Source organism: Camelina sativa, chromosome 17, assembly GCF_030686135.1.
Source record: "Camelina sativa cultivar CO46 ecotype springtype chromosome 17, ASM3068613v1".
NCBI lineage: Eukaryota > Viridiplantae > Streptophyta > Magnoliopsida > Brassicales > Brassicaceae > Camelina > Camelina sativa.
The window spans coordinates 20,070,732-20,093,512 of NC_141896.1; the positions used below are offsets into that span (position 1 = coordinate 20,070,732).

At 35.1% G+C, this 22,781-nt stretch overlaps 4 protein-coding genes and 1 pseudogene across 4 annotated transcripts; 3 read left to right on the forward strand and 2 right to left on the reverse strand.

The window, feature by feature from the left end:
* Positions 1-885: 885 nt before the first annotated feature.
* Positions 886-986, reverse strand: LOC147924077 (small nucleolar RNA R71; annotated as a pseudogene).
* A 9,005-nt stretch (positions 987-9,991) lies between these two features.
* Positions 9,992-11,128, forward strand: LOC147924078 (uncharacterized). Its single transcript, XM_087496608.1, has 2 exons — positions 9,992-10,816; positions 11,087-11,128. The coding sequence occupies exons 1-2, from the start codon at positions 9,992-9,994 to the stop codon at positions 11,126-11,128; spliced, it is 867 nt and encodes a 288-aa protein (XP_087352734.1).
* A 1,391-nt stretch (positions 11,129-12,519) lies between these two features.
* LOC104741596 (uncharacterized) lies at positions 12,520-14,093 on the forward strand. The gene is made up of 2 exons (XM_010462481.3): positions 12,520-12,909; positions 12,997-14,093. The coding sequence occupies exons 1-2, from the start codon at positions 12,724-12,726 to the stop codon at positions 13,966-13,968; spliced, it is 1,158 nt and encodes a 385-aa protein (XP_010460783.2). The 5' UTR covers positions 12,520-12,723; the 3' UTR covers positions 13,969-14,093.
* A 349-nt stretch (positions 14,094-14,442) lies between these two features.
* Positions 14,443-16,034, reverse strand: LOC104757348 (uncharacterized). Its single transcript, XM_010480075.3, has 5 exons — positions 15,764-16,034; positions 15,354-15,509; positions 15,012-15,251; positions 14,848-14,907; positions 14,443-14,742 (listed from the first exon to the last, which is right to left on the reverse strand). Exons 1-5 carry the CDS (start codon positions 15,872-15,874, stop codon positions 14,641-14,643), a joined length of 669 nt encoding a protein of 222 aa, XP_010478377.1. The 5' UTR covers positions 15,875-16,034; the 3' UTR covers positions 14,443-14,640.
* A 2,217-nt stretch (positions 16,035-18,251) lies between these two features.
* Positions 18,252-19,557, forward strand: LOC104759522 (uncharacterized). The gene is made up of 3 exons (XM_010482432.2): positions 18,252-18,313; positions 18,379-18,729; positions 19,215-19,557. Exons 1-3 carry the CDS (start codon positions 18,252-18,254, stop codon positions 19,555-19,557), a joined length of 756 nt encoding a protein of 251 aa, XP_010480734.2.
* The last annotated feature ends 3,224 nt before the right edge of the window (positions 19,558-22,781 follow it).

The following is a 22,781-nucleotide window of genomic DNA, read 5'->3' on the forward strand; positions in this document are numbered from 1 at the left end:
CTTTGATCTACCATTAGATTTGAGTTTTAGATTTTGTCTAAATTTTTCTTTGTATTTTCAAACTAACACGCTTTTGTTTTCTTCTCTCTTGTGTGTTTCAGGTGTATGCCTAATAAGCCTAACACAAGGAGCAACAAGACTGGTCCAATTCTGAAGCTTTCAAACCAAGAGTTGGGAAAACTTGAGCGTGAGAACAGAAAAGCAGCCAAATCTCTGAAGATGGTTAATACGATCATTCTGATGCGTGATGAGGCTGGTGTTTTGAGGGATCAAGAGGGCCACTTGCACAATGAGCAGGGCCAAAAGCTTGATGCAGAAGGAAACGTGATTCCTGAACCTATTGTCAACGAGCAGGCTGTTGTGAACCAGCAAGCTGGTGTCGTTGATGATCCGGATCTTGGTGTCGATCAACACCAACCAGGTGGCATCGATCGACACCCACCTGCAGACGTGCGTGGAGCTGCCAACCACGTACAGAACCCCGTTCGACGACAGGAGAACAACCGGGATCTGATCAGGACCATTGTTGACTACAATCGGGCTGATCTAGTGTATGAGAACCGGTCTGCTATTGTTCCTCCCCCTTTTCAGAGGAATGATTTTGAGTTGAAACCTGCGTACTTTCAACTAGTTGGGCAAAGACTCTCTGCTTTGCCCAATGAGAAGCCCTTGGATCACATTGAGTATTTTGAGGATCTGGTGACTAGCATCAAGGCTAATGGGGTGACTGAGGACTACATCTTCTGCAAACTCTTCCCTTACTCACTTACGGGAGAGGCATCTCAGTGGTTGAAACAGCTGCCTGCTGGATCATTGACAAGCTGGCGTGATGTCAAGGTGGCCTTCCTCAACCACTTCTATGATGATGCAATGTCAGATGAGTTAAGAATCAAGCTGTCTTCTTTCAAGCAAAGACCAGATGAAGCCTTCAAAGCAGCTTGGGTGAGATTCAAAGCTTACCAAAGGGACTGTCCACACCATGGTTTCTCAAGGGTTCAATTGCTAAGTATCTTCTTCAGAGGGTGTGACTGGGAGTATCAGTTGGCTTTAGATGCTGCAAGTCATGGGAATTTCAAGACAAGAATGCCAGAAGATGCTGAATTGTTGATTGAGAACTTAGCTGCTAGCAATAGTACTAAGAAAGCAGATGCTGAAAGGAAGAGATTACATGGAGGATATGATTCAAATCAGCTAGCTTCTGTTAATGCTAAGCTTGATTCAGTGCACAATCTTCTTGTGGGAAAGAAGTCAGTCCAATTTGCTGCTGAAGTTGAGACATTTGAGCCAGAGCCAGAGAATTCAGAGGAGAATGTAAACTATGTGTATGGAGCTGGGTATCAGGGACAGAGATTCGGTAATCAGCAAGGAAACAGACCTTACAATGGTGACCAGAAGCAGCAACAGAACAATGGCTATACAAGAACCTATGGGAATTCATCTTATCAGTCTCCACCTCCTAAGACTTCTTCTGAGAGTAGAATGGAGGCCATGCTTGAGCAGCTTCTACAAGGTCAAGAGAATTTGACAGTGACATTCAATGGAAAGATTGACAATGTCTACACTGAGCTGAATGGAAAGATTGAAGCATTGAACATTCATGTCAAGAAGTTGGAGAATCAGGTTATTCAGACTGATGGGTCTGTCAAACGACAAGAGGGTTTTCTTCCTGGAAGAACTGAGTCAAACTCCAAGCATGCTTGTAATGCCATATCTGTGAGGGATGAAGATGATGTTGAAATTGCTTCTGCCGAACTGGGTGAAAAATCGACCAAATCCTCGACTTCAGATGATGGTGTCGATCGACACCACCTGGGTGTCGGTCGACACTCATCCCAGACGAGCCCAGAAACTGCAAAATCTCAGGTTCCAGCTGCTGAAAGGGTCTACAAGCCTAAGATTCCTTTTCCCAAGCCAAGAAAGTCTAAGCAAGAGATGGAGGAAGCTAGATGCAAGGCTATGATGGATAAGGTGATAATTGAGATGCCTTTAATTGATGCACTAAAGCTTTCACCACCACTTAAGCGCTATGTCAAGAGAATGGTATCCAATGGTTTGAGCCCTGAAGAAGGAGCACTGCTTACTAAGGATGTCAGTGCAATTCTGTTAAACCAGCCTTCACAGAGGAAGAAAGAGAGGAAGCGGGAGGTGGTTGTCTCTAAGGAAGTGAGTGCAATCATTCAATGTAGGACTGCAAAGAAGTTACCAGATCCTGGAAGCTTTGTTCTTGATTGCTCAATCTCTGCAGGAAGGTTTTCTCACTCACTTTGTGACCTTGGCTCTAGCATCAACTTGATGCCACATTCTGTTGCTGTGAAACTTGGAATGACAGAATTCAAGCCAACTCAGATTTCTCTTATCTTGGCTGATCGCTCCCGAAGAACTCCTGAAGGTGTTTTAGAAGATATTCCAGTTAAGGTTGACAACTTCATGATTCCCACTGACTTTGTGGTGCTGAAGTATGATCAAGAGCCTAAAGATCCTCTCATCTTAGGAAGATCTTTCTTGGCTACAGCTGGTGCCATCATTGATGTGAAGAAGGGACATATAGCACTGAATGTGGATGGTTTGAGTTTGAATTTTGAGATGGATAAGCTGAGGAGGGCTCCTACTATTGATGGACAGACTTTTTCTGTTGAAAAAGTTTCTGCAACACAAGCATCAGGCTCAGTGTCGATCGATGCCACCAAGAGGGTATCGATCGACACCCCTCCACGACCACGACAAAGCTTGTCCAAAACTGATGCTCCAAGTCAGAAACCTGTTCCCAAACAGAAGAGTCATCAATCCACACTCCAGAGCCCTCAGGTAAGGCAAAGGTACACCTCTCCTTCTCCTAAACTTCCTCCTATCATCAATAAGAATTTCAAAGAGATAAAAACTGTTTTGCAGTTAACCAAGCCACGAGATTATCGTAGAGCGCTTGTTTCTTCTGTTGATGATTTTGCAGGACATAAGAGAGGCAAACCAATCCCTAAATCCCACCCTGGTCCTGTTCCTCACATCCTTGGCAAGCCTCATGCACCTAAAGCTTATACACCACCTTGGATGAAGAGGACTTCAATGCCATGTTCTGCTCCTCCGGATGCCTGAGCTCCAATACAGTCAAGCTAATGACTGAAAACAAGCGCTTAGTGGGAGGCAACCCACTGGTAGGTTTTTTTTTCTTTTTCTTTTGATTTTGATTTTTGTTTATTTTATTTCTATTTTTGCTTTCCTCTTACTTGATAACACTGGGGATAGTGTTGTTTAAGTCTGGGGGAGGTTAGTTACTAACTATGATTTCTGTTTTTGAGTTTCAGTTGTGTCAGTCAAAACCATAAAGTTTGAGTCAAATTTTTCAAAATTTTTCTTTTTGTCTTTGGGAATTATGATCTTGATTAATGATTTCTCTTATTTGGCTAACACTCTAATGATTACTTGTTTATGCTTGATCTCAGAATTGAAGCTTAGAAAGACTATGAGCCTTATCAACAATCCTGAAAGCCCTTATTCAATGGATATCTGATTGATCTAACGTTGTCTCAACCTTTATCAGGATTTTAACCGGACTTAATCTCTTACTTTGGGGTTGGAAATCAGTGGACTAGACTTCTTCTTCAGGCCATACAAGACAGTGCAATTTTTCAAAGTATGTCTCCCCTCTCTCTTCCCTTCAGTGCTTTAAAAAAAAAGAGAGAGAAAAATCAGAAAAAGAGAATAAAAGATGAGATGATTTTGATCAGTTTAGAGAGGTAGGTAAATTACCAGTGACCTCATTATTCTACTCTTGAGTCAAATGATCACACAAAACTTGGAAGCGAGGGGTAGGTAAATTACCGATGACCCCGGTATTCGCTTACACCTTTGAAAATCAGAAAAAGAGAGAAAAGAAAAAAAATTTTGAAGTGAGAAAAGGGAGAGGAAAGGAGATGTAAGAAGAATGTCTTGGCCTGAAGAGAATCCATATGCCACTGTTCGATACACCCAAGGTAAGAACTCACCTGTACTTGCTTTAATTTATATATTGAGATGACAATGAAGATTTCAGAGATTCCAAAGGATTGTGGGATTTGAGTAAGGAATGTTGATGCTAATCATGGTTAAGTATAAAAAGTAAGTTCTTGAGTCAGGTAAATGAAGAGTGTGAATAAGAATCATCATGCAATTGAGTGAGTTCTCTGTTTTCAAACCTCTTTCACAGGTCTAAGTTTATGTTTTGCTTGAGGGCAAGCAAAGGCTAAGTCTGGGGGAGTTGATATATCATGGTTTTTGTGGTTTTTAACCATGATATAAGGAGTCTTTTAGTGTCTTTTCATTTGTTTCTAGGATGTTTTTGAGTCTTTACAGGTTTTTAGCATGAAAGGAGCAAAGTGGAGCAATTTGGATCAGTTTGGAGCAATAATCCGCAAGAAATCAACTTGGAATCTATCAGAGGAGATGGTGTCGATCGACACTGCCTTAGCATCGATCGACACTGCCTTAGCATCGATCGACACCCAGTCCAAACCGACGAGAGAGCCAAATTTGGAAGTTTTACAAAGTTGCCCGAAGTTTTCCATATTTGCAAGACTAGTCCCTGACGTGTTTTAGGACATATATATATATATAGTTTTTAGGTTTTCCAAACCCTTAAGTTGTATTCTATCAAGTTTTATTTTTCCTGCAACCCTGAGAGATTTTGAGACCTTTTGGGAGAGAGATCTGAACTGCTTTGAGAGAAGAATTCTTGAACTCCGTCTTATTCTTTTTAATCTCTATTGCTTATTATTCAGAATCATGTCTTGTTCTTCATTGATTATGTCTGAGTAGTTTGCTTGTTAGGTTCAGGGTTTTTCACAGAGATTTTATGAATTATTAGATCTGTTTATTTAGGATTCATTATCTATCTAGATCTTCATCTTAGGTTGTTCTTCATATTAATTCTTGATTGATCACCTAGAATTAATACTTTAGGAAAATAAATTGATATGAGAATATAATTGATTTTCCTGATAAAACCTTTTGATGAGCAAAATTATTTCTTGCAAAGAGATTTGATTTAATAATTTTGTGAACTTATCTAAACCTGATCTTATTGCTGATTTTTGACCTAGAATTTTACAAAGAGATTTGGATTTTCTGGTTTTAAATTTAGATATTATTTGCAGTGAGAACTGATTTAATTTACAAAAGTGTTTAGAGTTCTAAATCTGTTCTTAATTGCTTGAATCCTAATTTATTGATTGATTTAATTATTCATAATTTCCTGAGAAATTCCCTAAGCCTAGCTTTTTGATCTTCTGAATTTTCACAGCTTTTATTTAATATTTTGCATTGTTTATTTTAATTCAATTTAATTTGTTTAGCATAATTGAAAAACTCTATAATTTATTGTGTAGTCTTGAGTCCTTGTGGAATTCGACCCCTAAGTACTACAGTGATCTCTTAATTTGAGAGAGTAGCTCTAGGGATTAATTTGAGCATATCATAAAGCAGGCGGAAAAAACACGTTCCCGGAACCACATTAAAACAAAGAGCAAAAAATTGAGATAAGAAAATGAGATAAAAAAAAGAGAATAAATTACATTTTTTAAAAAATTTGATACTGTTTAATTAATAATAAAATAATCATATATATAAAAGTAGAGTTTCAGTCTCTCCTTATTAGTCCACTTGGCAATGCAATTTTAACAAAAAAAAAATTATATTAAAACAAAAATTTAAAAACAATTAATTTTCACATTTAATTCACATAATATAAAACTGAAATCTTTATAGCTTCTCCCTATAAATTATATATTTTTATTTCTCCACTAAGTTGTATTAATCAATTGTATTAAAACAAAACAATAAATTATAATTGTAACTCTCATTTTTTCTAAATGTAATTTTTTATCATTTCTCTTCTTATAAATACTCATTATCTTATTCTCTTAGTCTATCACTCTTTCATTCTCTCATCTTCTTCCACTACTCTCTCAAATCTCTTTTTTGTTTTGTTTTGTATTTTTTTTGTTATTATTGTTGTATGGGTTATAAAAATCAAATCAAATATCATTGTAAAAGCTTAGTTTTAGAGTTTGTATGATATGTATATCTTATATATATTTATTTTAATCTCTTAAAATGTTTATCTCCATTTTCTATTTTATATTAACATCTTATAAGTCATTATTTTCATACTTCCTTACAATATTCACCACACAATAAGTTTTCACATTTAACTCACATAATATAAAACTGAAATCTTTATAGCTTCTCCCTATAAATTATGCATTAACTTTATTTCTCCACTAAGTTGTATTAATCAATTGTATTAAAACAAAAGAATAAATTAGAATTGTAACTCTCATTTTTCTAAATGTAATTTTTCATCATTTCTCTTCCTATAAATACTCATTATCTTATTCTCTTAGTCTATCACTCTTTCATTCTCTCATCTTTTTCCACTACTCTCAAATCTCTTTTTTTTTGTTTTGTTTTGTTTTGTATTTTTTTTGTTATTGTTGTTGTATGGGTTATAAAAAATCAAATCAAATATCATTGTAAAAGCTTAGTTTTAGAGTTTGTATGATATGTATATCTTATATATTTATTTTAATCTTTTAAAATGTTTATCTCCATTTTCTATTTTATATTAACATCTTATAAGTCATTATTTTCATACTTCCTTACAATATTCACCACACAATAAGATCATAAAGTTGAAATGATCCGTATGTAATTATCTATTATGTCTCTGGTTATCTCACATATTCATGTATCATTTTTAATAATTTATAAAGATCAATATAATATTTAAAGATCAATATAATTATCTATTTATCCATTTATAAAGACTTTTTTGTTTTGTGATCCAATTGATAAATCTGCAGAGATCAATATAATATATATATATATATATATATTTTTATGATTTGAGGTTTTTGAAAACAAAAAGAACATAATTAAACAATTGGTTTTTTGTGTCTTTAATCAAAATAAAAAATGATCCAAAAAACAAAACATATTCAACTGGAACTTAAATATAAAAATAAAATATAATTTTAAAAATATCATTTCACTAAATTCTCTAAAGATGAAACCATTAGTATGAAATCTAGCACTATAAATTAAATTGATGAGTGAAAACCAAAAAGTATAAGTTATTCTTGGGATTTTAAAAATTATTGAGATTGAAGAATTCATATAATTTTATAAGAAAACTAATTTAGTTTGTCACTTAAAAAGTAAAATTTTTTTTATTTTGAAATATTATGTGTAAGTGTTGAGTTTATATCAACAAACAACTAAATCATGTGAATTTTGATTCAGCCACTTGGTATTCCTTTTATTTTAGGTTATAAAAAATTAAAATATATATTTATAATTAAAGACATGTAACTCCATTTAACTCAAATGTAACTCCTATCCAATAATTGTACATTAATTCATTCTTCCTACTAACTTATTATCTTTCAAGAGAAATTATTTTTGGTTAAATTTTAATATTTTTATTTATTTTGGTTGGTTAAACTTATATTCATATTTTGGTTGGCTAAATACGTGGATTTGAAACAGAGACATATGTTAGACTTTGGACGCTACATTGATCTCAATACGTGAGAGAGTGTGCAATCAAGATTGATCATTGAGTATTAGATATATTAATTTTGGTTATCCAGAATTCAGATTTGGTTAACTCCTCCACCAAAACCTCCGAACGTGACTTCTTTTTTTCTGATTAATATGAATAATATATCTAATATTGAGATCACAGTAACTGAGCATAGCTTTAGAAAGGTTTATATATATATAGATATTACATTGTTCTATTTTTTAAAGATTCATCTCCATTATCTAATTTGGATTATCATTTTATAGTAAACATTCTCTCCTCCTCTCCTACAAATATCAAATGTTGTTATATATCTCATATATGTTGTAACTTGTAAGAGTTTGATTCTATATTTTAATGTAGAAAATATTTTATATATTTAACATTTTTTCAATTTTTATTTTATTTATATAAAAAAATATTTCTTTTATATTTCTTGCCTTTCTAATCTATTCATATTTATTTTTTAAATTTGTATAGTTAAATTTAAATTCACATATGTTGGTTTTAACAAAACAATCAACTTTATTTGAGAATTAGATGTTCCTATTCATTTTTAAATGATCAATGTGTAACATATAAGCATTTTGTCTTGCAATCACAAGTTCCATTTCCATTGCTTAACTCCATGGTTAAACTATAATATATGTTGTCATATTTGTAGGAATAACAACATACTTATTTAATTTATTTAAAAGAGCAGATGATTAAACGAAATAAACATTTCTCCAAATTTTATAATTCAATCAGTGAGTGTACTTATTACTTTGAAAAACTTTTACATTGAAGTTCATAAAATCATATAAGAAAACTAAAATACTATATCGCTTCAAATTTGAAAGGAAACACTTGGTATTCCTTTTAAAAAAAGTCAAGACACATATAAACATTTATTAATAGTTAACTCACTTTAAAGACATTAAAAGTCATTTAACTCAAAAATAACTTCTATCCAATAATTTCATACATTCCTCCCACAAATAAATATATATATATATATATATATATATGTTCAAGATTGTATTTAAAGATTACATAATTTTTTAGTTAGCTAAATTTATAGTCATATATATACAATATATATACATAAGAATTTAAATTACTTATTAACACCATAATTCAACCCATTATTTGCTTAACTCAATATATTGGTTTCAAAGCCAACTAAAGAAAAACAGAAACGATCTTGTTGATATTAGACCAAAACATGGGCATACAAACATAATCACTTACACGGAAGATATTTTAAAAAAATAACTTATTATTGCAACATCAACGTATGAAGGGTTTACATAAGCAGTTAATTAGAAAATATATAATACAATAAATGTATTGGAAACAATATCAGTCAATGATAAGATTGGATCCTCAAAAGCAAGAAACAACATCTTCATAATTCATAAAAAATAAACGCCACAATTATACACATTTGAACGAAATGGTATAAACATATAGTGTATAAATATAAGTGACGGCAAAACCCGTATATGCCTAATTAAAACGAAATAATACAAAAGAGAAAACGAAAAAACAAAAAAAAAACAAGAAAGTGCCAACTAGCACAACCCACGCGTTGCGTGGGGAAGCACCTAGTTTATATTAAAAACTCACTTAGACCATCAGCAAGGGAAAAGGTTGCTCTAAAAAATATTTTATTTTTATTATATTTATATATTTTTATTTTTTATTAATATCAACCATTAATTTAACGACATCGGTTGTTTCTTCTGAAAGTAATCTGAATATCGGTTCTCCTTTTTTCTTCTTCTCTCTTCTCATTATATTATTTTTTTATTGATTAATTTTTTGATGAGCACTCTCCAGTGGAGATGCTTTTAAAACTTACCCATAATAATTTTAAAATGACATGATTTTATTATGTGAACTTTTTTTAATGTAAACTAAACTTTCCAATCATACACTTTCTCTCAATCTTGTCCATATATATATATATCACACTTTCAAACTATGTAATATGTACACATTTTAGTACTTACACCTTTGATTCCTAAAAATATTAATATAGTCTAATAATGATAATAAAACCAAAGTTACCACTCAGTATGGAATGACTCCTGGATACCAGCTCAATTCCCGAGACCAGCTTTATGCACGGGCCCGCATATGGACCCCAATCTAACCGTGACTCAATTAATTGATCGTCGAACAAATACTTGACGTTTGGACTTGCTCAATGAGCTTTTCGATCCGACGGATGTTGAATTGATAAGGGCGATACCTTTACGTAGCATTCAAAATGCTGACCAGTTCGGTTGGCATTTTACAAAAACGGGAAAGTATACGGTGAAGTCTGGTTATCACTTGGCCCGTCAGGAAGTTCCTCGGACTTTTCAGGCTTCTGGATGTGGTCCAGAGATTACTTCCCTACTGGCTAGTGTTTGGAGGGTTCCTTGTTCACCAAAAATTCAACATTTTATGTGGCAAGTCTTATCAGGGTGTATCCCGGTGGCGGCGAATTTGGCACGGCGGGGCATTGCGTGCGATCCGGGATGTGTCCGGTGTGGTGCTGAGGAGGAAACAATAAATCATGCCATTTTTGTTTGTCCTCCAGCTCGCCAGGTTTGGGCTCTAGCACATGTACCGGTGGGGCCGAACTCTTTCCCCACGGAGTCCGTGTTTGCAAATGTTGATCATTTTTTGGGTCAAAATAATCCAGCATCTCAGGTTTCAACGTTTCCTTGGCTTATGTGGTATATTTGGAAAGCTCGGAATGCACGGGTCTATGAAAATATTGACGAGCGGCCCGAGGAAATTGTTTTGGTCGCGGAAGGTGAGGCTATGACATGGCAACAGGCACAGGTGGAGGGTGATATTATGGTTTTGACCTCAGCCGTAAACGCACCAGAGCCCGGTCAGAGGAGGCCCGCCGTAAATCTTCCAACATCTTTTACGGGGTATCGCTGTTTCGTAGATGGATCTTGGAAACCGAGTGACCCGCTTGCTGGTGCAGGATGGGTTTGTTCATCGGTCCAGGACCCAATGCTGATAAAAGGAGCTACTAATTTTCGACGAAGTCTCTCTCCCTTGCATGCTGAAGTAGAAGCTTTCATTTGGGCAATGCGGTGTATGATCGGACATGACTTGAGAGATGTGGCGTTCTACACAGACTGTTCAGACTTGGTGAAGATGGTGTCTTCTCCTTCGGACTGGCCAGCTTTCTCGGCGTACCTAGACGACATCAAGGTAGACAGGACAGAATTCTCGACTTTCTCCCTATCTTTTATTTCTAGAAACGCAAATGTAAGTGCGGACTCTCTGGCACACCAAGCGCGTACCTCTCCGCATCATGTTTTGTATGTAAACAATTTTCCACCAAATTGGCTCGTTTGAGCTAATCTTTTGTTGACAAAAAAAAAAAAAAAAAAAAAAAACCAAAGTTACCACTTGAACATCAATTTATAGGTGTTCTTAGACAGAGCCCGCTAACAATTAGAAGGCCACAAGCCTAAATTAAAAATGGCCTAATTCATACTAAAAAGAAAATACTTTTAAATCATTCTGCAACTGTAGGAATCAAACCCGCCACCTATCACTTCTCCACCTAGTCTTTAACCAGTAGAGCTATAAGAGATTTTTGACCAAAAAAGAACCGAAAATTTAATTATTAGAACTGGGCCGCAAACACATGTTTCACCAGCTTGATATTTGGGCTGGCTCTGTTCTTAGATGATTCATATCGAAATATATATAGGTGAATTTTCTGCCACGTTACAATTTTGTAAAACAGAATTGTATCCAAATATTCCATGTGAAATTATATTCATTAAATGGAAAAGAGCACGATGTGACTGCATGCAGCTTTTCTTAGTGCAACTACGGGTCCAAAGCCAGCTCATGTTTGGCCCGTTGTCTGTAGATTTGCATTTCTCCGGTGTCTGTAGGGAAATATCTACACCATGAAAAATTACACTAGGAACATTTTACTTAAGAAGAGAAATGGAAAGGGTGACATTCCTTCTATAATATGTACGAAACTGTTTATATTTACACCAAGCTTTATATCTATGACTCAATCATGACATTTTAAATATATTTGTTTTTCATTTAAAGAATTTGATTTTTTTCTCATTAATAAAGATAGAGGCAATAGTACAATTCTTTTTTTTAAGGAACAATAGTTTTTCCTACATTTTATATTTCAAACTCAAAATCTAAAAATAACATTAAAACTCGAAAAAGTTAATGTTTTAGTTAGTAAACATATAGCAAAATTCAAAATTTGGTCAACAATATAATATTTATCAATCACTTAAAGTTTGCAATTAAATCACAACACTCAATAAATTATGCTTCACAAGAATATTACTATAGTGAGTGACGACTACCGTGAAAATTGGTCACAGAAAAATAAATTTAATACTGAATCTCTTCAATTAAACTTTTAAGGTAAATTAATTCCTAGGAAAACTTCAAAAATCCAACTCTAAACTGGTCATCCAGTAACCACTCCTCAATTTCTGTCTCATGGGAAAAGGTGAGACCGAAGCTTTTTGACATTCTTGCGTGATGTTTTTTTTTTTTCCCTTTTACCAAAACCTTTTGACATTCTTTTGCATTGAAAAGTTGGGAACCTTCGAATTAGAAAAACCTCTATCAAATCAATCTTTTTATGGGTTCCAAGTCATCTTCTTGAAAAATTTCCTAACTTTATAATTGATTAAAAAAGCTAATATAAAAATAGCACTACCACTCGACCGTTTTCATTACAAAACTTAAAAGAAGTATAAAGAGAAAAAAAACAAGACAAAAGTATGCTATTTAGCCTGTCTTATAGTCGTCAGTTATTCCCCTAGAGTATCAGTAAGTCAAAATCATCAAAAAGAAATCACAACATTGATTCACACACTCAGCTTTTGTGAGCCATTGGCCCATCACTATTATAGCCCGTAAAATCAACTCACAACATGCCTCTTTACTATTTAGGAGTCAACCCATTTCCTTAGAAGCCACGTTTTGATGTTTGTATCCTTTTCTGATTAAATAAACATTAATCTAACTTATTAAGAACGTGAATTACGTAAAACCAGAGGATCAAAGGTTGTAAAAATTGCGATAAACAAAATTTCTTAATAACAACATCAACCAAAAAAAACAAAAAGCTAAAAAAAAACAGAGAAAGAATCAAAACAAGGAAGAACAAACAAAAAATGGCGTATCGGAGAAGACAAGGGATCGCGAGGGCTTCAACATTCAAAGAAGACATTTATAATCAACCACCTGATCACGATCATGGTGATCTCAAAGGTCACTCCAATGGCGGATCCTTCAGATCTTCTCAATCTTTCTCTTCTCATTCCTCCCTTGCCGCTCAAGCAATCCGTGCCTCCTCTCAGGTCTGATCTCTCTCTCTCTCTCTCTCTTTTTCTCTTTTCATGAGATTACTTTTCTTGCAAGAAACCTAAAAAGTCACCAAATCTCAGGCTCAAGGATTCACGGCTTACGAGGATAAGAGCGAAAGTCGTGGATTCTGGGGGATCTTAGCTCAGAAAGCTAAATCAATCCTCGAAGACGAAGAAGAGCAACAACAACAACAACAACAGCAACATAACGACGTCGTTCCCGAGCCCTCGAATCCAACCATACGCAAAAGCATAGACAAAATCACAACCTCTCTGAATCAGATCGGAGACAGTTTCGAGAAAGCGTTCGGGGAAGGTCGTACGATCGTAGCTTCTCAAATCAGACGTAAAGGATCCGATCTACTCGATTCAGACAACAACAATTATAACCAATCCTCTGGATCAAGCAGTCCATGGCAACCATTAACACAACCAAACCCACACGAGTCTCAACTCAAAGCTTCACGTGACGTAGCCATGGCTACAGCAGCTAAAGCCAAGCTTCTCCTCCGTGAGTTGAAAACGGTTAAAGCCGATTTAGCTTTCGCTAAGGAACGGTGCTCTCAACTGGAAGAAGAAAACAAACGGTTAAGAGATAACCGGGATAAAGGTAACAACAATCCAGCTGATGATGACCTAATCAGGCTTCAGCTAGAGACATTGTTGGCAGAGAAAGCAAGATTAGCTCACGAGAACTCCATTTACGCTAGAGAGAACAGGTTCTTGAGAGAAATCGTCGAGTACCATCAGTTGACTATGCAAGATGTTGTGTATATCGATGAAGGTATTGAAGAAGTAGCTGAAGTGAATCCTTCAATCACTAGAACTCTTTCTATGGCTTCGTTTCCGGCTTCCGAACTGCCATCGGTCTCGCCTTCGCCTTCTTCCCCTGCTTCGCCTTCTCGTCTCTCGGTTTCTACCGACATTTATCCGGTTTTGGTTCAGCAGAGTTCAGCTAGTGATGTTGCTGTCGAGAGTCCTAAACCAGTTCGACCACCTTCTTTGGGATACACTGATGATGGTAAGAGACAATCGTCACAACTCTCTGTTTAGTATCAATGAGTTTTACTATTACTACCATTTTGATCATGTCTGTTTTGGGTAATTTGTTTGTTTAGTACAATTTTGTTCTTGATTAAAATAACTTGGTTCTTGATTTATGAACATTTTGTTTTATCGAATTTGTTTTTGGATGTTGTGAACTGTTCGAATTTCACGGCGTAACGGACTCTATTTTTTCTTTAATCAACTTACAAGTAGCCACGTCTTACGTATTTTTAAATCTGAAAGATAAGTAGTTGTTAGTTGCATCGGTCAATTAGGTAGGAGTGCATGTACAGGCTGGTGCGGCCCGTTTAGCCCATCTAACTGACGGGTAGGGCCTCGTCTCAGAATTGAAGTTATTTCAACGCTTAGCTGCCAAAATCTAATATTCAATGCCATGAGTTCAAACATCTCAGAATCATGCAAGATTTGATCAGCTCAACTTCGAAAACAAAGGCTTCTAGTTCTAGTTGCTTAGGAATATCAAACAAAAGTTCGAATGCTTGCTTATAAGAAACTAATATCCAAAACAGCAAATGTAACATTCGCCTAAACTCAAAGAAACAGATGTTTTGCTTTTGTCAAGTTCTTTCAAAGATACTGTCACACTAGAAAATAAAAGCACAGTTGCTTGGTTACAAAAGACGAACTAGTGAATGATGATTACTGGTCAAAGAAGCTTCATAGTCCTTTAAGAGGATCTGCTGCTTTGCCTGACCTAGCATCTGTCCAAGCTTTGGCTATTGTCTTCTTTGTTTCTTCATCTCCATCCTCATACATGTTCTGTAGTTTTATTCACATCAAAACATAAAAAGAATCATAAGCAACTAGCGAGAAGATGCACAAACATACATCTCAGAAAACCACACGAATGAAAGAGATCATTACCTTCATCAAGCCCATGATTCCAGCCATTGGGTCTTTCTCTTTCTCCAAACTCGGTTTAATCTGAACCAAACAAAAAAAAAATAGCTTAGTTTAGTTTCCACCAGACAAATGCTCCACCACTATACTAAGACAATAGCTTAGTTCTCGAGTTTTTGTATTATTACCTTATCTTCTTTGTAGTGTATATCAAGCCAGTTTCCTCGGGAAGACTTGAACATCGTGATAACTATCCTCTTAGGCTTAACAAGCACTTTACATTTCTCAGGCACAATCTCCTTATGCAACTTAGGGATCGCACATCGGTAATTTTTCCCTTGTACATCATGGATTTTGATGTCCAAAGACATTGGCTTGAACTCAGCTTGAACATTGTCCTGATCAACACCTTCCAAAGATATGTACACCTGTTTAAAAAAAAAAAAACCTCATTAACATAACCAAAACCTTCACTTGTGGGATTAAATTGAGTCTACTCTAGATTAAGGAAAATACTGATTAGTTAATACCTTGACTTTTTCATTGTCTTGATCCCAGCTGAATGTTCCAAGGGTCACATAGCTCACTGACGGAGAAACCGGCTTAACCGAAGTAGAAACCGGTGCAGGAACTGTCACCGGTACCTCTGGCTTTGCATTTGAAGTGATTGCAGCAGAGTCTCTCAGCTACAAAAAGAACGATTCAATCTAATCAGAAACCAAAGTAGATATTTTTATTTTGACAAACTCAATCCAAAAGTAAAGTCATCCCCTTTCTCCATGTTAATTATTCAGACACACATACATGTCACAAATACAAAGAATGAAACAGTTCTTCTCTAAACTCTCAAAACAAATCCCAAGTTCCATTTCTAGATAAGAGCAACCTACTTATAACAAAACGATTTATGAAGGGGTAAAAAAAATTGTGGAATAGGTACCTTCTCCAAATTGGAAATCTCGGAGTTGATGAGATTGAGAACACGAGGTCTCTTGGCTATGTTCTGGAGTTGTCTGAGTTCTTCCAAATCAAGCCCTACCTCTTCCGCCATGGATACGAAATCTCAGTGAGAGCAGCCTAGCCTTGTTACAGAGGAGGATACGAAACGTAAGAGTCTGCACAGAGAAAAGCTGCAAATTTGTGTGTTTATATTACTGACAGACACAAAACGAAGGGAGTGAGAGAGTCTTTTGGAGGATACTGGAACGTACTAGAAGAAGCCTAGTTTTTAAGCTTATTGGGCTTTTATATTTCATACCGAGCCAAACCCATTAAATAAAATTTCACCTGCAAAAAAAGGTTTTTACAGAAAAAGAAAAGAGAAAAGAAAAATTACTATAACAAATAATGCAATTTAAGAAAGTATGATAAAGCCATCAACCAAGTAAAACATTCGAATGTTTTCTTTTTATACCCATCTAAGTGATAAAATTAGACTTGTTCGTTTCCTATTTGTTAGGCCGTCTTTATCGGTATATCAGATTGGTGTGTTCTTAGGCCGTTTAAAAATGAAAATAATGGAATAGTGGACTTAAGATCAGGCTCATTGATCTTATTCTAGAACTGTTGTTGGGCCTGATCTTGTGTGATGTGTCTCTCGCGGATTGGAAAGAATTATTTTCCAACCGAACCTTCGTTTCATTTTTCATTTTGTTCAGTCTCGAAACCTAGGGTTTTCTTCTTCTCTCCCAAACGGCGAAACGGCGAGAGATTTGTGTTCTCATCACCATCGTCTCCGATTCCGGTGTGTTTTCCGGCCATTAAAACACCAAATTCAAGAGGTAATTTTGCCTGTCTCCTCTGTCTCGCAAGTCCAGCGATCTCCTCGTCTCCTCTGTCTCCTCTGTCTCGCCAAGTCAAGAGATCTCCTCTGTCTCGCCAAGCTCAAGATCTCCTCGTCTTCTCTGTCTCCTCTGTCTCCTCTGCCTCGCAAATCTCATCTCCGGCGATATAGACAAGGTAATCTCCAGCGATATAAACCTAATCTCATCTCTGAATTAGGTTTCGATTTAGTATCATGTTATAGGGTTTCGATTTTGTGTGTTATAAACCTAATCTCATTTCGTGTGTTGTATTGAAAATCAATCTTAATCGATTTGTATGAGTGATTTCTAATCGATTTTGCCCTCTAATTGAAATCAACTTTACACCGATAAACATTAATCGATTTTGGTTTGTTTATGAGGCATGTAGGTGAGGTTAAGCAGGGCAAATTAAATCGGACCACCATCAACAACATTCTTTACTCGAAAGTAAAAGGTAAGTCAAACTCACTATATGTAATGCAATGTTCGACCATTTTGGTTTAAAGATTTGAGTGGTGTTTGAGTGATTGGAATGTCTATTGTATAATATGTTTGAGTGGTTTGTGTTCGAAGAGTGGTGTCTGAGTTTAATGGTTTGAATCACTACTATAGTCTAATGGTTTTTGTTTGAGTGGTGTTTGAGTGATTGGTTTAAAGATGGGTTTGAATCGCTAATATAGTCTAATGGTTTGAATCACTTAAAGATTGGTTTCAATTGCTACTATAGTCTAAATGGTTTGTGTTTGAGTGGTGTTTGAGTGATTGGTTTAAAGATTGGTTTGTCTATTGTATAATATGTTTGAGTAGTTGCTTGTAAAGTGTTGTTTGCTTGGTTATTGTGATGGTGATTGCGATGGTCTAGGTTGGTTTATCGCATTAACGAAACTGAACTTTAGTTGTGATGGTATCGGATGGTTGATTGGTTTGTCTATTGTATAATATGTTTGATTGGTTTGTGTAGTTGTGTAGTAATTGGTTATTCACAGATTTTAAGTGATTGTAGTTGCCTTTAAAGTGTTGTTTGCTTGGTTATTGTGATGGTGATTCCGATGGTCTATGTTGGTTGTTTAGTTGTGATAGTGTAGACTATAGTTGTAAACTGAGTTCAATGCTTTAACGAAACCAAACTTTTATGGTTTACATATTTAAAACACTAAATGACCTTTATTTACTTCTGATTTGACTGAAGTAGGTAATGGTTATTTAGAATTAAAATTCTCTAACAACACCAAACTTTGAATTTAATGATCTTCTTAACTTCTCTATATTAACCAATCTTATTTCCTTCTTTCTTACCAATCTCTAAGAACTTTTCAATAATCTCTCTTCCTCACCTTCTTCCGTTTTAAATCTGCTTGCTATGGAATCAAATAATACTCCTAATAGCCAGTCTCAATCCTACTTTAGTCTTCTAAACTTCCCATATTGACAGCTTTGCTTCCAATGTAAACGTTGATTCCTCTCAAATCCCTTCTTTTAGTTCACAAACTAGTTCACAGCCGAGTCAACCTCCTAGTCAAACAGAAGAGACAGCATAACAGCGTAGGGAGAGAAGGATATGGTCCGCACAAGATGACTTAGTCCTAATAAGCGGCTGGTTAAACACATCGAAGGATGCTAGTAATGATCAACAGTTTGGGTCCTTTTGGAAGCGCATTGGTGACTATTATGCAACAAGTGATCATGTACTTGGTGGTGGTGAACCAAGGCTCCCTGACCATTGTAGACAACGATGGCAAAAAATCAGCAGGGAAGTGAGTAAGTTCGGTGGAGCTTATGCAGAGGCAAAGGGTGAGAAAGCTAGTGGCATGAATGATTTGGATATTCTGCAGAATGCTCACCAACTCTACACTAAGCTGTACAAGAGGAAGTTTGGTTTGGAGTATGCTTGGAATGTGATTCGCTTTGAACAGAAATGGATTAATTTGGAGCCTATGAACCCCACTCCAAAGACAACCAGCTCTAACAAAAGAAAAGCCGATGATGCTGCACCATCTTCAGGGTCTATTGTGGGTGAGCACGAGAGCAGGCCTGCTGGCATAAAGGCAATGAAAAAATCAAGGAACAAAGGTAAAGAGAAGGCTGCACCATCACAAGAATTGTATGTTTATCCGATTGTTCCCACTATATATATATATATATATGAGAAGAGCACAAGAGTGTAAATCATCAAAATCAAACATACATTCTCTTCTCTCTTTTGTTCATCTTCTCTCTTTTGTTCATCTTATTCAAAATCAAACCAATTTCTTTCTCTCACCAAAAACATACAATTCTCTTCTCTCTTTGTTCATCTTATTAACACATAGCTTTTATGGCATCTTCTTCCAACAATTTTCACTACCATTATGATCCCAATAATGATAATTTAAACCAATTCTTTCAAGAGCAATTTAGTAACCAATTTGAAGAGGAAATTCCGGTTGAAAGGAAACCACGTACATATATCGATAGAAAACGCGAAGAAGGACATGAACGTTTGTGGAATGATTATTTTTCTGATAATCCGACTTACAATGCTCACCAATTCCGCTGACAGTTTCGAATGAACAAGCCGTTGTTCTTGCGTATTTTGAATCGTCTCAGTGAAGAAGTTCCATATTTTAAGCCAAAAAGGGATGCAACCTTCCGGAATGGTCTATCACCGCTACAACAATGTACTGCAGCAATTCGACTATTAGCATATAGGACTGGGTCGGACTCAGTTGACGAATATATACGTCTTGCTGAATGTACTGCTCGTAAATGTTTGGAACATTTCGTCGTCGGAATAGTTGACTTGTTTGGCACTGAATACCTACGCCGACCAACACCAGAGGATCTTCAAAGGCTACTCTTTTATGGAGAACAGAGGGGTTTTCCCGGGATGGTTGGAAGCATCGATTGTATGCACTGGAAGTGGAAAAATTGCCCAACCGCTTGGAAATGAATGTATTCAAGAGGCACCGGTAAGCCAACAATTGTTTTGGAGGCGGTAGCTTCACAAGATCTCTGGATATGACATGCATTTTTTGGAGCTCCAAGTACTTGTAACGATTTAAATGTTCTTGATCAATCACCAGTATGTAATGACATTATTTACGGCCGAGCTCCCAAAGTTACGTACTATGTCAACGGAAATGAGTATAATTTGGCTTACTATCTGACGGATGGTATTTACCCCGAATGGGCAACATTTGTTAAATCCATCCCACAACCATAGCACCCCAATTATCGATTGTTTGTAGAACGTCAAGAAGGTGCACGAAAAGATGTTGAGCGTGCATTTGGAGTCCTGCAATCTAGATTTGCCATGATTAAAAATCCATATCTTTTATAGTCAAAGGGTAAAATTGCATATTTTATAAGAGCATGTCTCATACTCCATAATATGATTGTCGAAGATGAACGAGATTCATACACACTCTATGACGAACAAGAATTCCAACAAGAAGATGGAACTGGAACTACTCTGGATCTTACCTCTTCAGTAAATATGCCTACAAATCTTGAGGGTTTAGGTGATGGCAATACAATAATTCGTGATAAACAAGCACATCACAAATTAAAGGAAGATTTGATTGAGAATATATGGAATAAATTTGGATATTAATCTATGTATTAATTAAATAAACTGTTTGTCTTGTTTAATTAATTAAGATATATGTTTGTTTGTTTTTAAAAAAAAAATTTATTTACAATGTTTTTTTTTTGTTTCATAAAAATTTTGGTATTGTAATTTGAATTTTTGTAAAAGTTTTATAAGTTTGCAATTAAAATGTTATTTTATAAATTTTTATAATTGTAATATGCTTAAGAATATTATATTGTTAAATCTTAAGATTTTAAACATATTCTTCCAATAACTAACTTCTTAACAAAAGTTCTTAACTACTGATCTTGCATTATTTTCACAATATTTATACTCTAAGAACACTCTAAACTGATCTCCCTATAAAGATACCCTTACACCATTTTTGACTCATAGACAATTTCACATGTATTAAAGGGTATTTAGTTAGTGTGTTATAAAAATTTATCTGGAAGACTTTACGAGTATTCCTACCTATATTTAAACATTTTCTCCAACCATCATCTTATTTTTAATTAGTGTTCAGTACTCTTCATAACAACATCATATCATAATATGATTCAAAGATATTGATTGGTGGTGAATAAGTGATATGTAGATTTGATGTCGTTATAGTTAAAAAGGATGTAGTTTGAGAAGACACAAACACAATAATTGTACATTCAAATGTCACAAATGTGCCAAATTTTTATCTCCTTTGAATACATTGGTGTGTATACGATAAAATTAGTGGAAGGAAAAAGAGAGAAACGAGAAAAAAATATAAAGTTAAGACTTGAGAGTGAGCTCTTCTACTATCTATAGAGAGACTTTTTTTCTTCTCCTTATACTTCTTTTCATTTCCCGTATGAGTATCTTCCAGTCACGGTCCTACTCTCTACTCAGAATAAAATACAAAAAGATAGTCAACAATCTTCGACTCATTCATCGAGCCACAAAAAATGAGAGACTATCGTCGCCATTTTCGGATTGGTAGAATATTGTATGTTCCATTGTTCCCCATAAAGAGGGAAAAAAACAGAACTGTCCAACTAGAAAATCAAAACGTGTTTCAATTTTCATCCAGATTGATTATATTTATTTTGTTTTGAAATAGAAGATTCAGTGTTACATATATTGATATATACATGAACTATAAAGAATCTAACGATTTTATTCTTGCACCGTAAAGTTGCCAAAGGTATCCATGTGCTAACATGGAGTTGAGTTTGATTGACACCTCTGTATAACTAATATGAGCTTAACTTGTCTCTCTTACGAATAATTCATTCAATCATGTGTGCATCTACAAAAAAATTCTCACTTTTCTCTTTTGAATTATTATATTCTATGAATATATTTCTGAATTGGATGTTACCAAATGCACATACCTGGCGTGATATTTTCAGTTCACAATATAAGTATGAAGAACGATCGAGAAACAGATTCTCTTGTAAGTTGTAACATTATATGATCTTGTATTTCTAACTTCATGGATTTTAATGATTTGCGTATGCCTTTTAGACAAAATAAACTGAACTCTCTCATTTTCACATGATGGGTGTGGTCTAAATAAATACTGATGGGGTGGGTTTGTTGATGTAAATTAAAATTTAATTCGTAGGAAAAGAGTCGCATGAATTAACTTGATGCCAGGTAGAATGAATGGTTATAATATTAGCCATTAAAACCTAGTAGTGTATAGGTAACAACTCATTGTGCTGTCAACAAACAAACAAAAACACTCAATGTTTCCATTAATATTAAACTTCAAAACAAATAACAATACAAAAAAGTCCAGATCCAAATGATGGCGCCATTTTAAGTGTAACAAAAAGTAGAAAACGTTATTTATCTGAAATTGTAATAAAATTGATGTTCGAATACTCCTAGATTCTAATGAGTTAACATCATTCAAAATGTAATCGCTTAAGTATTACTTTAGACATGAACAATATAATCATTCAAGTGTAAAACTCGATATAGCTGGTAGCATTTGTAAGTTAAACCGTGATGAATTTATACAAAACCAGAAAGGATTAGGAAAAGCGATGACGATATTCATTATTTTAATAAACATGTTGGTTATAAAAATAAGTAACAATTGAGTCGAGATGAAAAAAGCAGAAAATAGAAAATTCATAAAAAGAGAGAAAGCTCCTTTGAAAAGGGACGGCCAAATGACTATTGTCAAAATGCTGACGACTTAAAACATGGTCGTCGAATAAAGTTGGGACCGTCCATATCTACTTATATGCTTCCTAATAAAATAATGAGAGTAGTTCACTTTTGATTATTTTTAACTTCCTCCTTTTCTGCCGTTAGGAAAAGGGAGCATTACTCTTTTTAGTCTTTTACCGTCCAAACAAAAATAAAACTATTATTGATTAGATCAATTGGTGAATGAATGAATATCCCACACACAGGTATAGTGTACACTGTACACCTTTTCATACATGTGTCATGTCTGCATGTATGAGTAGTGTCATGTGAGTGCACGTACGTACATATACCATACATGTATAATGCATGCATGTGTATAAGAGCAGACAACATAAGTTTCGAATGTTGACGGTGATCGAGATGAAAAAGGAAGGTATCGT